The sequence below is a fragment of the Salvelinus fontinalis genome, chromosome 11, assembly GCF_029448725.1.
Source record: "Salvelinus fontinalis isolate EN_2023a chromosome 11, ASM2944872v1, whole genome shotgun sequence".
Classification (NCBI taxonomy): domain Eukaryota; kingdom Metazoa; phylum Chordata; class Actinopteri; order Salmoniformes; family Salmonidae; genus Salvelinus; species Salvelinus fontinalis.
Genome location: NC_074675.1, coordinates 23,103,960 through 23,121,324, shown reverse-complemented (window position 1 = coordinate 23,121,324; position 17,365 = coordinate 23,103,960). Strand labels below are relative to the sequence as shown.

Below are 17,365 nucleotides of genomic sequence, written 5' to 3'. Positions count from 1 at the left end.
AAAGTGCAACCCTAAGAAACAGTACAGATGAAGATAAAAAATGATCAGGCCTACTGTACATTTTACTGTAGAAATTATTGTTGAAAACAAGTCTAGGTTGTAAGTGTTGCTGTTACAATAAATAATTTTTTATTTTGAACTGGAATACACTGATTGAGGCAAGATACTTTTTGAGACAAACACTCTGGGTTGCTCATCTGCAGCAGGAAGCCTGCTTGACTGAGTAAGCAGTATATGTTCTGATCCAGTTTGGCACCACATACCTATGCAAGTCAGGGTTCTCAAGTACAGAAACAGTGTCAAAAACTGAGCCCAGAATAGACATGCTTGTTGAAAACCAGCCACCCACACCTCTCTCATTACGATTGTGTGTGTGTTTTCTGGTCTACATCTGTGTTGGGTGATACATCAGTTTATTCCAGTTCAGAATAAAAAAAACAAGTATTTTAAGAGCTACAGTTCCAATCTAGACCTTCTATCAACAATAATCTATACAGTAAGATGTACAGCAGGACATCATTTTTTTGTATCTGTACTGTTACTTAGGGTTGCACGATCAAAAAGCCTGTGTGTGTGTTCTGTTATACATCTGTGTGATGTGATCAATCCGTTTATTCCAGTTCAGAATAAAATCATTTATTGTATTTTAACAGCAACAGTTCCAACCTAGACAGGTATGTAAGAGTGTTTTTAATGGGGGAAAAGAAACATAAAAATATATTTATGGGTATTTCATTGTTATTTGTTTTTGTCTATATTGCATTTTTTTTTTAGGCATAAGGGCAATTAAATGTTCCGATATTTACGTATAGTTGCACATTTTCCTAAGCTTGGGTCCCAGGAAAACACAGAATTTCTCATTTGGGTCCCAGGCTGAAAAAGTTTAAGAACCCCTGATATAAATCCATGATTCACAAGGGCCTATGCATTGCATCAATAAGGACAAGTTAACCGGTATTTTGAGTGGCATTCTCCCAGCCAATGACCAGGTATGTTGGCACACGCATTTGAGGAACGCCAGGGGTGTTGCAGCGAACGCTCTGCTGCAAAATCATCCAAGCGATGCGCGCCTCCCAAGAATAAACCCAGTTATGGCGTGCTCATGATTTGTGTGTAGAATCGAATGTCATGTTTGGGTATTATGGACTGTGAATTACAGGCGCAATGACAAATTCCTATTTGATGCGGACAGTATGATACTCAGACGTGTCTAGAATCTCAGGTTCTCCAGTGATGGGCGCTCGAGTGTGTGACGTTTCACCGCGAGATGATCACAATGTATGAATACGGCGCAGCTTACGTTCAAGCGGTCGGCCGCGAACAGATTCAATAATTACTGGCGACATTGGGAGTTATTTTTCTAACGGAAAAAAATGTTTTTTAGGTTCTGCATTTTGCAACATAGTAAATTTGTTCGTTCTCTCTCCTTGCGGGTGAGCGCGCGGCCGCATGGACCTGGGAGATGCGTGACGCGCCTGTACCGCATCTCCTGGATGGCAGGTAGGCTCCATCACATCTCTGTGAAAAAATAGGCTATGGAAAGAAAGAAATGCGGCGACTGCTATAGGCTAACTGTTTGTGTGTTCGAGAGATTTTGATGAGGCTTTTTCCTTTTCTTTCAGTTACAAGTAGGTTAGTTTAACACTGTCGGCCGATTGTCAGCATTCAGTCTTAAATAGGCTTCAAAATTTGAGCTATTAACAGCTCGCGCTTGCCGCCCTTTTTATCACTAAAATGTATCAATTTGTCTATTTCTGCGAAAGTGTAGGCATACTGTGGGAAAATGTAAAAATGTCCACTAGACGATGTGTCCTAACGATAAAGATGGGATAATAAGCTGGGAATTGTGTCATGACCGACAATATTATAGGTTAATTAGGATACAACAACTAAATCCGTTGTAGGCTATCGTTTCATGGACTATTTTAAATTGGCTGAATACATTTTTTTTTAAATGAATTAACCCGCACCATGGCTGTCAGATTTGTGAGATGCATGATGTTTGTTGGCAGACGTGGCCTAGTATAAGCTCCCCAATAATGGGGTCAGCCAGCCAGCTATCAAATGTGACAGGACACTGGTAAGGCAGCCTGTCTACTGCTTTAATAGCCTAGTTAAAAATAGGCATTAAACCATTAAATGTTTCTATACGATGGATATATTTTTATTACAAGGCCTTATCTAAATAGATTTGTATTATTAGATATTTTCATATAGGGCCTCCTGGTCGCAAGAAAGCATGCAGTGATGATGCTATATAGAAAAGATGGCATCGCACGTGTGTGATGTGACTACTCGCAGGCAAAGGAAAGTATGATCCTGATGAGCACGGGTTCGAGGATGTGCCCCAGAGCCTCTCAGGGCCTCCGCACTTATTGCGCGCATCTGCTGGTAGCTTCCTTGCTGGTGATGTCAAGCTCACCTGTTGCAGGTAACTGCCATTTAATTTTCTTACTCTCATAGGCATGGATGGCTGGTGGCTTTGACTCTGAATGATAAGAATTACTGTTCACACCTGGTTTCATCAAGGTACACTGAGAGATGTGGCCAGTATTTGACTTGTCCTTGACTTTTGGAGCTGTCCTTGGTGCTGAATGCACCAACTTCCATATTCACCCCCATCTCCTCGCCTCGTGTCTTTCCATGCTTTTACCTCTGTCTGTCCATTCATCCTCCTCCATCTCTCAGTGACTCGGTTATGTCATCAGGGACAGCTGGACAGTGGATGCCTACACACACAGTCACCCCTCAGTCAGTCCCACTCATTGGCCTTGAGGCATCACACACACTGATACAATCACACACACATACGGCGCATACAAGCACCCACTCAAAGTCAAATATATCCTGACTTAAAATACAGAAATCTGTGGGCGGCTGTGTGACAGGGGCAGACGGACTACTTCCTGGTGATGAAGGATGTTTAGCACTGCTGATTGGATCATTGTCATCAAAGCCATGTGGATTGACCGAAGGGTGCTTCATGCTATTCTTAGAATCACAAGTCTTTACTCTCATCTATCTTCATTCCTGCATTCTCGCTCTTTCTTTCTCTTCTCTCTCAATTACTCTTCCCCTCTCTAATTCTATTTCTTTGTATTTTTTCTGCTCCCTTGCTCTCTCCATCACTATCTCCCTCTCTGAATCAATGTAATGTGTGTGTGCACGCGTGCGCGTGCGTGTGATTTGATCCTGCTGTTGGCTGGGATGCCTCTGAGCTGTGTGCTGTGTCTGCAGCATACCAATGAGCTTGCCGCCACACAGCACGTGACTAGGCGCTGCCGTGCTTTGCGGCAGCGCCTAGTCAAGGCTAGGAGGAGGAGGCAGGGTGCTCGCTGTAATGTAACTTACTGTACTGCCGTGTGTGTGTGTGTGTGTGTGTGTGTGTGTGTGTGTGTGTGTGTGTGTGTGTGTGTGTGTGTGTGTGTGTGTGTGTGTGTGTGTGTGTGAGAGAGAGAGGGGATGGATGAGGAGCAGGGAGAGCAAGGAGATTGTTAATTTATTCTGTTTTAGTTAAGGTTACTACCCTAGAGTGACCTGGTTATGGTTATCATACATCTGTACAATAGCGCTTTGTGATACAGTATATTGTGCTTAAAATTATGATAAATGAACTGGGTGTTTCTCTATGCCTTTGTGTCCGTGTACGACTCTTCATTGTCATGTTGAGTGAGGATTGTGTGTGCAGGGCCGACCCTACAAATAAGCAACAGTCTGGGTCTCAATTTACTGTTGAGAGTTAGAATAATAATACACAAGGTGCTATTTTGAAATTTGGTAGTGCATCAGCAGTTTTCCTTTTATGTCAGTCACTCAGTTAGTTAGCTAACATTTTATAAATTGCTAGGTAAGTTAGTTAGCCAGCTGTCTAAACATTGTAGTAATCATGCCTTGCATTTCGGTCGGTAATTCGGCCATCTGCCCAGGGGCCCTGACCTCCAGGGGACCCCCATTGATTTTGTTAGTCACTCACCCAGAAATTTTATTAATATGTCATAAGTGATGGCAAAATATGTAGAATTGCTGGAAACTGGCTTTAAAACAGAATAAAAATTAATTAACTTTTTAGAAAAATGTGTATAAATTGAAGAAAATTTCTCTCTACCCCATGACAAAATGTGTAAAATTGCAGAAAGATGTATTTAAAACTGAAGAACTCTCTACTCATGTCAAAATGTTTAAAATTACATAACTTTTTTTATTTGTTTTGCCGCCAAGAGGGGCAGATGCATGTTTTGCCCATGAGATGGTCACACAACCAAATCTCGCTTAGGGCCCCTAAAAGTCTAGGCTCGGCTCTCTCTGTGTGTGTGTGTGTGTGTGTGTGTGTGAGTGTGAGTGTAAGATCAGTGTATTCTCTAGATGAAGCTCAGCTTTAACTAGGTCTCTCAGCCACCAGCAAGGATTCTGCTCAGCCTGCTGTGTTCATACATTAATTTTAACCACACACACATGTACACGGCCCTGCGAAAGACAAGTGTCCTTTCCAGGGGGCGTACTTGTACATCAAGCTGCCTCACGCTGCAGAAACAGGAGAGGCTCCTGCACTATGGGCCTTTATGGACATGTGTTGTGACTGTAGTTTGTCTCTCCACAGGCGGTGTAGACTCCAACGGAACGACAGCAGCACGGTCCTCATCACGGTCGTCATCACGGTTGTCATCGTCACCCTCTTCCAGATGGCCAGGTGCTAGCCCACCCAAAGACAGTGGTCACCCTGGTAACACTGACGCTGCCTCAGTGGATGATGAAGCTCAGGGCATACACCTCCTGCTGAGACCCCCGGACCTGCTGTCCCCCAGTCACCCCCCTCCTCTGCCCCCCCACAGCCAGCCCACCCTCACCCCTCCTCCGCCCTGGGAGCACGCCCCCTCCCTAGAGGAGGCCTGGGGCTCTGGAGACTACCTGGAGACACTCTCCTTCATGGACCCAGAGGGGGAGGAACTGGCCCTGGCCACAACATTACCCAGCCACACCTACGACCCTGGCGACGGGGCCTCCTACGACACCTCCTTCCCCTCCCGCCCAACACTCCCACTGTCCTCCAGCCTCCTCCGACCCTCTACGTCCCCCACCTCCCCCCTCCGGGAGGGCCTCCCCTTCACCCACCCTGCTGAACCTGAGGGATACCCTCCCTGGTATGAAGAAGACTATGACCTGGGGGACATGTTTCCTCTAGAGCCCACGGAGCTGCTGCTGCCGGATATGAACAGTCTGGAGTATTACACCAATCTGCTGGCCAGAGAGAGAGATGAGGAGAAGAACAGGGAGAGGGAACAGGAGACAGAGAGGGAGAGGGAGCGAGAACGGGAGAGAGAGAGAGAAAGAGAAAGGGAGCGAGAACGGGAGAGAGAGAGAGAAAGGGAGCAAGAGCGAGAGAGAGAGAGGGAAAGGGAGCAAGAACAGGAGAGAGAGAGGGAAAGGGAGAGAGAACGGGAGAGAGAGAGGGAAAGGGAGAGGGATAAAGATGGGGAAAGAGACAGAGATGGAGAAATTGTCATCCCACCCCCAAAGACCACCCCTAAACTCGGCATCACACCCACCGCTACCACAAAAACACACACCCACACACACACTCAGTCCCCGTCCCCCTCCCCTAGCACAGGGCCCCCTCCAGCCCAGGATCACAAGCACCCCCTTGTCCCCTCAGCGGGTCCCACCCCGCCCCTGACCCTCTCACCCACTCCCTGGGATGGTCAAGGTACCCTCACCCCTGGAGTTAGACCCACCTCCAGAGTACCCCTTCAGCCTCCTGTTCTGCGGCCCAGAGTCCCCCCAGCTACCCCTGGCAGACACCCTCCACTGCCCCCCTCGAACACCACCAGCCTGGCTCGCCCCCCCATGCTGCGACCTCCAGGGAGGGACCCCATAAAACCACCACCCCCACCACCCGTGACCGAGGTCCCCGGCAACCGACCGACGACCACTACCAAGGCAACCACTGTTACCACGACAACCACTGGCACCCTGGCGAGCATCACCTGGACTCCCCCAGTTCAGGCCCCTCCAGGACGCCAGTACCTGTGTAACGTCACCAAGCCTGACATGTACCTGGTCAGAGTGGGTAAGACAACACCAGTAGAACTCATAGTAGACTAGAGATAGAGTCACATATGAGAGGCAATTGTATGCCAATATTGTAGATGGGGATGCATTGCACTGAGCTCTGCTGTTCTGGCCTGTCAATGTGTTGTGCTGGGATCTCATGGTCACCTGTTTAAAGGAAGCACATCCCTTGGTTAGCCTATAGCTTAGGAGTGTGTTTTCAGGGAATGCGTTGGCAATGGTTGAATTTGTTTGAGGTTAACCCTGTCTCTTCCTAGTCCTGCCTAAGTCTGCCTCCACGGTGGGCTTTGGCCAGGTCAGGGACATCTTGAAGAGGGAGTTCAACTGCTCAGTGGAGCTGCAGGTAGGTCTACTATCAATACTCACTGGGGAAGCTTTGGGGAAAGAGCATGTTTGTAGCCATGAGATGCATTGCAGGAATGTGCAAATTTGCCCTTCACAAATGTCTTGAAAGCCAATCATGCCTGCCTTCCCTATCCCCCGCTCCTCCTCTCTCTCCCTCTGCTCTCTTCTCCCTCCCAATCCTCTCTCTCTCCCTCTGCTTTCTTTCCCTCCCAACCCCCCCTCTCTCTCTCCCTCCGCCAGGTCCTGAGAACTCCGTCTAGCTTTGCGTTCCGTGCTGTGGCGGGACCTCTGATCTTCACCGCCATGTCTGTCATCAACGCTCTGCGCCAGTCAACACCAGGCTCCTCCTCGTTCCCCACTGTCTCACCCCTCTACAGCATACCTGATCACAAGTACCAGATACACTCTGGTAGGAACCTCTCTCTCTGTCTCTCTGTCTCTCTCTCTCTCTCTGTCTGTCTGTCTGTCTGTCTGTCTGTCTGTCTGTCTGTCTGTCTGAGTTCGTTTGACTTGCTGGTCGCAATGAGTCCTATAGCAGGATTAATACACGCTCCTCCTGCTCAGAGGTTCCAGAGATGTGGTAAGACCAATAACTGTCATTTATGCGCACATGGAAATAGATCATATGTTGCAGGCAGCATAGAGAAGAAAAATACACGTTTGGAACTGATAATTGATCTCATGAATTAATTGATTATGGAATGTTGCGATGACACAGCTTTGTTGAACCTAATATGGTGAACTGTGAAATAGAGACTTGTAGAATCATGACTTGAGTTTTCAGTTCATCGTTGGCAGGTAGGGGGTCCTGCTTTCGACTAAATGAGTCGAAAGATTTGTTCTTTTGACTGAACGAGTCGAAAAGTTCTGAGCTGAACTTCCATTACTGGTGTGTGTGTGTGTGCGCGCGCGCATTTTAGTGCCGCATTAGACAATGTGTGTGTACTGTCAGTGTGATAATCTATAATGTGTGTGTTTTTCAGTGCTGCAGTTCGTGCCCAGTCACGTGGATGTGCGTGTGTGTAACTTCAGTGAGCGAGTGGAGAGAGGATTGCTGATGGCCTACACAGAGACACGCAGACGCACACACAAATTTGGCAACGTTACTGTACAGGTGAGAGTCGTAGCCGTGAAAGTGTGTGCATTAGCCATTCACTTGGGCAGGTTCAGCGGAGCTGAGGAAAGGGATTCAGATCAATCAAAAAGTGAGTAAATCTGTAACACTTGTGTGTGTGTGTGTTTACCTCCAGCTTCTGAACATCACCATGGGGCAGGCCAAGCCACAGGGTGACCAGAAGGTTCCGGTGGACATCACGTTTGCGTTGCGTGATGGACGGGGCTACCTGTTAGGGTCAGAGGTCAGCGCTCACCTGAGACACCTAAGCACGGTGGAGTTCAGCTTCTACCTGGGCTTCCCCGCGCTGCAGATCGCTGAACGTAAGTCACACACACACACATCTCATCTACTACTCACTGACACCCCCCACACACACCCCCCATCTATACACCAGTTACTATCCCACACACAAAGATGCCAGCACGCACAGACACACACACACACACACACACACACACACACACACACACACACACACACACACACACACACACACACACACACACACACACACACACACACACTTATACACTCTCACACCTGGGTGCCGTTTGTAGCATCCTGACCATATGCATATATTGTACTCCCACACACACCCATTCTGAATGAGTTACTCGCCCCACAGACAACAGTGAATAACCTGATCTTCCCTATCCTGTGTTTGTCTCCCCAGCCTTCCACTACCCCGAGCTGAACGTTTCTCACCATCTACGCTCCTCTTGGGTCCGCACAGGTACGAATTTCAGCTCCGGGACTTTCAGCCTTAAGCTCAATATTGAGAGAGCGACCGTGCTAGAGCAGCATGCGTGTGTTTATGTGTTGCAGTCATGATGGCCGTTTTTGAGAAGTGCATTAGTGTTGCTTGTGTGTGTTGCAGTGTTACTGGGTGTCCAGGAGCAGACGGTGACTGAGCGGAGCTTCAAGGCTCGTCTGGAGCGCCGTCTGGCCCTGCTGCTGGAGGAGGGGCTGGGGGAGGGGAGTCAACGACCCCGCTGGAAGAGATCCACGGCCGTGGGTAACAACAGCTTACAGGTAAACGACACACTTATACACTCTCGCACCCACTATGTGTGCTGTTTGTAGTATCCTTACCACATGCACATGCTGTACACACACACACACACACACACACACACACACACACACACACACACACACACACACACACACACACACACACACACACACACACACACACACACACACACACACACACTGACTCCATGGTGTTATCTCCAGGTGGTGCGTGTGTCGAGACTGGCAGGTTCAGGGCGTTCTCTGGAAGTGGTGTATTTCGCGGAGGGACCAGGGGGGGAGAGAGTTCCTGCTGATGCCACCGCTGCCACCCTCAACCGCCTGGAGCTGCAACGGGCTGCCATCGTACTGGGGCACCGCGTCCAGAGACCCCTTGCCCAGCGTGAGTCTATGCATGCGACCCGCGCAAGTGTGTGTTCGCGCACTAGCGCGTGGCCGCATGCATTCTTGTGTATGTGTGGATTTCGATAAGTAGTGCTTATGTTATTCAGTGATTCGCAATGTAAGCCCATGTAGGTTGGCTGCACTCATTTCCTAGTGTACAGTAGCATATTGCTTCGATAAAAGTGTAAGCTGATTGTATATGTACATAATGTATTTGTCTTCTGTAGCTGTGGAGACGCTGACAGTGCCCCCGTCTGAGACTCAGAGCAGCAGTGTCTGGCTGATTGTGGGGGTGGTGGTGCCTGTCCTGCTGGCTATCTTCATCATCATCATCCTCTACTGGAAACTGTGTGGCTCGGAGAAGCTGGAGTTCCAGCCTGACGCCATCAACACCATCCAGCAGAGACAGAAGGTCAGGGGCAGGGGTGAAGGGTTAGAGGGTCGACCTCCATGGGGGACTGTGGATTTGTGATCTGACTGGAATTGCATCAAAATGAGAATGGCATAAGGCTGTAGTCATGTATACATACATGTCTTGATGTGCTTGGATCTCTCCTTGTTCCACCTTTACCTCTTTACTCTCTTTCTCCCCTCTTTCTCTCTCTTTCTGTCTACCCTCTCTCTTTCTTTCTATATCTTCCCCTCTCTTTCTCTCCACCCCCCCTCTCTCTCTCCAGCTGCAGGCTCCCAGTGTGAAAGGGTTTGACTTCGCCAAGCTCCACCTGGGGCAGCACAGTAAGGATGACATCATGGTGATCCAGGAGCCTGGTGCCCTCCCTGTGCCCATCAAAGAGGCCACCCCCTCTGAAGGAGGGGATGTCAACACTCCCAAATCCAAGGGCTCCTCCACCAAGGCTGCCCGCGCTAACCGCCGTAGGGGGAGGTTGGTAACACATCCACAAGCAGGGATACATCCACACTAATCCACAAACCCACACTAACCTCCGTTTTTTCTCTGATTGGCCAGACTGTCCCCGTCAGATGGTGACTCGTTAGGTAGCGACCAATCGAGTGGCAGAGAGTCTACAGAGGAGACCACCAGACATGTGGCCACGCCCCACGAGGGGAAACCGCACCGAAACAAAACGCCCAAGAATGGCAAGAGACACGCTCCTTTCTCTTCACCTAAAGCCTTATTCATAACATTCTGATAGAAATGTACCATGATGGAACAAACTTGATTCTTTGTCATGTAGATTAGAATGAGGAATCAGGTCATCTCCACATGTATACTATTCTATCTACAATGCCCACGCTGAAACACAGAGGAGAATAAGTGGTAGAGGGAGAGATTGTGAGAGTGTGTATATGTTCATGTGTGTTGTGCGTGTGTCCTAAAGAGCTATGCACTGACTCAGCAGGAGAGAAACTGATTAAAGGAGTTGCATCAAAGAGAAAAACCGAGGGAGAAAGAGAGAGCGAGAGAAACCACAGGAGAGAAAGAGGTAGTGAGAGGGAACAGGGAAAGAGGAGTGCTGGAAAGAATGCAGGATGGAAAGAGAGTGGAGGAGGAGGAGGGCGCAGAAGAGGAGGGGAGAAAAAGCTTGCGATGTGAACATGAATCTCTGACCACCAAGTGATAATGCTTCTCGCCCCCTCCCCTCTCTGTCTGCCTCTCTATGTCTACCTCTCTCTCTCTCGCCCTCCTTTCTTTTTCTTCTGGCCTGGATCATAGGGAGGAATAAGATGGGTAAGTCCTCCCTTCGTGTTGAGTGGTTCAGTAAAGCTGCAGCTTGCCAGAAATAACCCAGTTTACTGGTACAGTATTACTACAGTTTACCTTACTATCTTTTTCTCCCTCTCCCCTCTCCCTCTCCCCTCTCCCTCTCTCCTCTCTCCTATCCCCTCTCTCCTCTCCCTCTCCCCAGTCCCTCCCACAGGCAGTGGTCCAGATGAGCTTCTCTCCTCTTCCTCCATCTTCGACCACGTGGACCGTTTGTCCCGAGGCTCGTCTGACGGCAGGGGTCGCCAGGCCAACAAGGTCCAGTTGATTGCCATGCAGCCCCGGCCCAGCCCACCACAACGCTCACACAGCCCCACCCTCACAGAGAGGGTCAGCGCAGAGGTGAGAATACACACACACACACACATCTAGCTCACACAGGCGAATACACTCAGGCGCACACAAACACTCACACACACCTTAAAACTCCTTAAAATATTTGTGTGTGTGTGTGTGTGTGTGTGTGTGTGTGTGTGTGTGTGTGTGTGTGTGTGTGTGTGTGTGTATCTAGGTGGCTCTGAGACATAAGTCGGAGATCGAGCACCACAGGAACAAGCTGCGTCAGCGGGCTAAGAGGCGGGGCCAGTGTGAGTTCCCCTCTATGGATGACATCCTGGATGCCTTCGGCCAGGCGCAGGAGGAGGCGGGGCAGGGAGGGTGTCCCCAGCGCCTCTACAGCTCAGCCCATGACCACATGGACAGCATCCTGCACACCGACCCCCCCTCGCCCCCCACCCCAGGGGAATCCAGGAAGAGGTGATGGTCAATACATACTCAGACTTAGTCTTACCTCATGGTTAAGATCAACTTGTTTAAGTGCCTTCTACTAGCATCAGGTTGTTTTCGTTCTTTGTATCAAGATTCTCCTTTTCGTTCTTCCGCATAGAACTCTAGATAGAAGATATTTGCATCCCTTGAATAGTCATGCTGAATATGTGTGACTGATCTGTATTAGTGTCTGTGACTGAATTAGATGAGTGTGTGTAACTGTGTATGAATGTGTCTGAGACCTAATCTTTGCCTATGTGTTTCCCTGCCCTGCCAGGGGGAGGCGCTCTCCTCGGGGCCGGCGGAGGCAGCAGGGGAATGGCAGTCTACCAGACACAGACAGACTGACGGACAGAGACCGCCTGCTCACAGACAACAGCGCCACCTACAGGAAATACCCTGGACTCAACAATGTGGCCTACATGGTGAGACACACATACTATGCGCATACTGTGTGTGTGTACTGGTGTGAATAGTGTGTGTGTTTGTGTGTGTGTTTAGGTGCGCATAGTATGTGTGTCTCACCATGTAGGCCACACACACACCATATACACGCTCACTCACACTTATTCCTCCTCTTCTCTCTCCTCCAGTCGGACCCGGATCTACCGCCAGACCACGGCAGCCCCTCCCCTAACGATGAGGTGTTTGACCACGCACCTCCCCCGCCTCCCTACGTGCCCCCCCAGCCGTCCATCGAGGAGGCGCGGCAACAGATGCACTCCCTATTGGACGATGCCTTCGCCCTGGTGTCACCCTCCTCCCAGGGCAGCGTCAGTGTCGGGGTCACGCAGGTCAGCACCGCCCTGCCGAGCCCCTCTCCCTCCCCACAGACACGCCCATCACGCCAGTGGGGCTCCTACCCCGCAGCCCCCACACACAGCCCCTTCTCTGCGGTAAGAGTGTGTGTGTGTTTGCGTGTACTCCCAGGGTCTCTTCTATGAAGTATGAATCATACGGTCTCTCTCAACCTCTCACCCTCCCTCTCTCCCCTTATGACTTTTCCACATGTTTCTCCTCTCGATATCTCACCTCTCTCTCTCTCTCTACGTTCTCTCCCCTCTTCCTGTCCAGAGGTATGCAGAGTTGGGGATGTCTCCCTCGTCAGTACAAGGCCTGTTGCAGAGGTGAGACAGATGTTACTATACTACCCAAGCTGAAGTACATTCAGTGAATGTCAGCATTTCCAAAGTCTGGTGTATGTGTGTGTTTCAGGCAGGGCCTGGGTTCGGGGGCCTATGTTACTGCAGAGGAGCAGCTGCAGGAGTCTGTCTACGCCAACAGGGGGCAGTATGAAGAGCCTCCCTCCTCCTCCAGACCTCGGCCTGTTGGGGGGAGCACAGGTAAAGGTGCCATATGTGCGTGTGTGTGTGTGTGTGTGTTCATTGGGATTGATGTGTGTATGGTAAGTGTATACTGTGTGTATCTAATGATTACTTACACATGGTGTGTTGTTTGTGTTCTCAGGTGCTCAGCTGCATCACCTGACTCAGGTGGGCTTGTCGAGCCGGATCAGTGCGTACCCTGGGGTGGGCCGCAGCGTCTCTGGGCCAACAGGCTCCAGCTGGAACCAGCAGCCTTTAGAACAGGACCTCTCCGGACCTGGAGCCAGCAGAGAGAGTGTGAGTCAGACCACATGATGACCAACAGGGACGGCATGACATGCTGACCACACCGCTCGCGTCGCAAATTAAACGTACACATACATGTTATTCAATCATTGCACCCACACTGCTGGCATGCGTCAACCAGTGTCAGCATAGCCAGAAGCTATAATAGAACATAGTTCTATTTGTGACGCTTAACGCGCTGCAAGTCCCGCCTCTCCCATCTCCTCATTGGTTTTTAGGAGCATACACCCACGTGGGTGATTGAAAGATGAACTAAGGTCTACACTCCAGGCCAGTTGGTAGTGGTAATGCACCTTAAAGTTGGTTGCCAACCACCATATAAAGTCCAAAGAAGAAGAAGCCTGAAGGAGGAGAGATTACTGGAAACGAACTCGGTTTCCCCTTTTATCTGTGGATTAATTATTGGAGTAGAGGACCTTGTGCATTTCAGGTAAAATAACAACCCAATGTTTATATCCCAGGACAAATTAGCTACCAACAGCAAGCTAGCTAGCTATTGCCATAAATGTTTAAAAAAAATTCAACCTGTCCACAAATTAATATAGTTGGTTCAGAGTTTATTTTGATATTTCAACCTGTGTGTCCTGATCGCGTCTGGTGTGGGTGGACAAAATCAACATGCGCGCGATGGTCGCACGCAGACTCACGCACGCGTGCTGTCTAGTCAGCATGTGAGACTGTTTGGGCGGGTCACATGTCAGAGATTGAAAGAAACATTTGTTTTCTAGAGGAGTAATCTAGTTTACAGAGGAGTAATTTGATCTCCGATTCTTGCCTTCTCTCTCATCCTATCTCTCTTGCTCTTACCCTGTCTCTATCTCTATCTATCTCTCTAGGTGCTGTCGTTCCCTGAGTTCTCCTCCCCCGCTGTGTTTCAGATGCCCAGCTCCTCTCTGGGAGACCATTCTGTCCCCCCGATGCTCCTGGCCCCTCCCACTCCAGAGTTCCCCCTAGACGAGTCCTCCCCCTCAGCCCAAAGCTCCGCCTCCCTCATCAAGGCCATCAGGGAGGAGCTACGACGACTCGCCCAGAAACAGGTTGCTGTGGCCGGCACCTACTCCTAGACCAGTGTGAGCCCCTACACCATAACTGGTCCGAACCAGTTTGAACTACTCATCCTAAACAAGTATGGACCAATCGGAACCACTACCCCAAACTAGTTTGAAACAGTTAGAACCACTTGCCCTAAACTGGTCTAAAGAGGCTTACACTGCTTTTCATAAGCTGGTCTGAACAAGACTCAGCCAGTCTGCAACAGATACGATTTCCTTACAACAATAACATCACTGTTCTTTAAAGGGTTCTTCTCTCTGTAAAGGTTCCTCATTCTACAGCACAGTGTTTCCACTGGACGGGAGGATCGAGTGCTTCCGCGAGAGAGGCCGTCTCTCCCCTTCCTGACCTCCTGTATGTGGTGCTAAACCTCAGCGTAATGTCTCCTGTCATTAAGTTAACCACGCATTGCCTTCAACATACATTCATCATCAGCCATGTTGGTGAGGTCTTCTCCATTCATCAGCCATATTGGTGAGGTCTTGCACTGTAGAGAGAGTTGGAGACTTGGAGTGTAGTGTACTTTGGGCATGGGGGATTTTAATATATAGATGAAAAAAGTATATAAAAATGAAAATATTATATGTAAAGAGATATAAAAATCCCAAGTGAGCACAATATGAATTAATAAGAGTGACCAATGGAGTATTGAAATTGTATTTATTTTTTATTGCTCTGAAAGTATACTTTTAAATCCTTTATTTTGACCAAAGACCAATACTGTTTGGATGTTCTATGGCTGTATTCTCCCTGTGTTAGCGCTCACTTTTGCCGTGGAGCTGATCATAACGTTGTTTATCGCAGTGGAGACGTCGCTTAGCATAGTCGCTCGCTGCTCGTGCGTTCATGTGTTGCTGGTACAAAAATTGAGGAAAAAAAGGTATTATACGTTGCAGATATATAACGTGTGTATATATAGCGCTTTTCAGTAGGTGTCAAAAGACTTGACATGGGGCTAACCTATCCCATCCACCACCAATGTGACTTTCTGCGGCAGAACTCTCACAGAACAAAGGCATTTCTGTGGTGACGATTGACTGTCGAATTGTGATAGTGTTTCTCTTGGTGGGAAGAGCTGGAAAACCACTCATGCTTGACAACCACATAAAATAGGCTACCTGTGAAATTTAAGATTGAAATAGGAATGATTTTACACCACATCGACATAAGGTGATTTGGGGAATTTTGATGGGATGGTTTATAGTGAGTGAAAAACACCTACATGTCTAATTTCCCCCAAATAGCTTCCTCTCCTTATCTCCTTTCCTTAGTCAACTATTATCCAAAGGGATGTAAAGGTGAACCTCTCGAAGAGGTGAATCTAGGAAACAAAGCCATTTAGGACAAATGGACATACTATACTCTAGCAGTTGGTGGGTTTGGTGGTGGTTAAGTGCTCTTTGTCTCCATCTGCTGGTGGTATGGCTGCATGGCTGGCTTCCATCTTTGCTTCAGGTTGTTTTCTCTGAGGTCTTATTGTATTGAGTTTGGTCAATGGTCAGTAATGTGTGGGTTTGTGCAGGCAAGAGAAGGCTTGCCCATCCAGCTCTGTGCTCTAGCTATCTACAGCATGTTGACTATGTTTGAGGCTTGGCTAGCTAGCTATTAGTGATGTGACTGTTGTTGTTGTCTTCTCTCAGGCATTCTGCTAAAATAAGTACAAAAGAAATGTTTAAAACAAAAGTTAAACTGAAGAGTTGTAACACACAAGTAAAGAGTGAGGAGTGTTATACAGTGCCACCCGAACCTGATCCATCCAAGCACATAATACATCATGATAATCAAGCAGTAGAAAAGATGCACTATGTAAGTGTCATTCTGTTATACTCTTGTTTTGCCTTTTCTAATAATTTGTTTTAACCTAAATGAAAATAAATACAGTATATAAAATAAATATTAGCGTAAAATATGTCAAACTATTTTATCTGTGATTGCTCAATTATATGGACAACCTTTCAACGGAAGGATTAACACACCTTCCCTGTGGACCAATCCTGATTCATAACTCTTCATCTGCTGGGACTTATAAACCTTCCTGATTGGACCTGGCACCTGTCAATAAGGCTGTGGGACTATACACAGAGTGGAGTCACAGAGATGTGTGTGCGAACAACAAACCGATTCACCTGGTGCTACTAAGTAACTTACAGTAACAGACCCTTCACTCCCTCTGTACAGGGGTTTGGAGTGTGCTGATGTCTCCTCAGTCTAACAGCATCTCACACACAGCCTATACCGACATGGGGAGCACAGACACACACTGCCAACAGGGAAAACACACACACTCAGAATTTGATATTCCTGTCTAAAAAGATAGGATTCACTTCAAACTCTGGACTTTGAGTAGCTGCAGCACCTCCTGAATGTTTCATAGTTCTGTGTTTTATAGATCTGTGATTCAGACACCAGAGTGTCGGAGCAGGCTTGTTGTTGGCCCTAATGCCCTGAGATCATACCCCTATACTCTGTCTCTCTGTCCCCAGAGGGTATGTGTTTTGTCTACTATTGAGACTGGGGCGGGCCCATCTATAAGCCACACCCTGGGGCGTATCTTCGACATTGTAGTAGACGCTCAGGTGTGTTAAATGTCAGACACGGGTGGGGTTCCTGCCCGACTACATTCACAGACGTTGCATTGCATCAACGACTGCTCAGTCGGGCATCGAATTTCTATATCACATGTGGTTAACTGATATGTTAAACACCTATCCAGCTGTTGTGAGGTCTGGCATGTGTCTGCAATGTTGTCGGGCAGGAACACCACCAATACCTGTTTTACAGCTCTCTCTCGCCCTCCCACTCTTCATACCCCTCGCTCTCTCCCCTCCTTCGCCTTCTCTCTCTCTATCCCTCTCTTTCTCCTCTCTCCTCCCTCTGAGCTGCATCCCTGTGGTGTATAGAGTCTGAATGATGTGTAAATCAAACATTAAAGAAATGATGTGTTTAAAGTCAGTCTTTGCTGTCTTAGTTTTTTTCTCTCCAAAAGTTTACAAATCTTTTATTTTAGTTGCTGGTCCCCCTGTTTAGTTTTGCACCTCCTTCCCCGTTCAGATAACTGATAACTAACCCTTAAGTCCCGTCATCTTCCAACAAACACACACACACAGAGACGGAGAGAAACAACAGGATAGACATTACTGAATAATGCCTCAACTATTGTCAACCCGTAATCTGCAACAACCCAACCTCTCCCCTGTAGTTTCGATCTCACCCATACACACTGGCAGATATCCTTCCACTCAA

The 17,365-nt window shown here is 48.3% G+C and overlaps 1 protein-coding gene across 6 annotated transcripts; it reads left to right on the top strand.

Annotated features, from left to right (window-relative positions):
- Positions 1–1,006: 1,006 nt before the first annotated feature.
- Positions 1,007–17,074, top strand: LOC129865316 (UPF0606 protein KIAA1549-like). 6 transcript variants are annotated; one of them, XM_055937999.1, is made up of 22 exons: positions 1,007–1,500; positions 2,302–2,431; positions 4,598–6,064; positions 6,324–6,409; positions 6,652–6,820; positions 7,395–7,525; positions 7,662–7,848; positions 8,202–8,261; positions 8,406–8,560; positions 8,768–8,945; positions 9,175–9,359; positions 9,625–9,830; positions 9,915–10,045; positions 10,623–10,637; positions 10,816–11,012; positions 11,182–11,426; positions 11,716–11,863; positions 12,032–12,334; positions 12,513–12,565; positions 12,654–12,781; positions 12,906–13,060; positions 13,906–17,074. In XM_055937999.1, the coding sequence occupies exons 2-22, from the start codon at positions 2,314–2,316 to the stop codon at positions 14,131–14,133; spliced, it is 4,545 nt and encodes a 1,514-aa protein (XP_055793974.1). In that variant the 5' UTR covers positions 1,007–1,500; positions 2,302–2,313; the 3' UTR covers positions 14,134–17,074. The 6 variants fall into 6 exon arrangements, with proteins under 6 accessions (XP_055793974.1, XP_055793973.1, XP_055793972.1 ...); XM_055937998.1 differs by having other exon boundaries at positions 2,204–2,431; XM_055937997.1 differs by having other exon boundaries at positions 1,007–2,080; positions 2,204–2,431.
- The last annotated feature ends 291 nt before the right edge of the window (positions 17,075–17,365 follow it).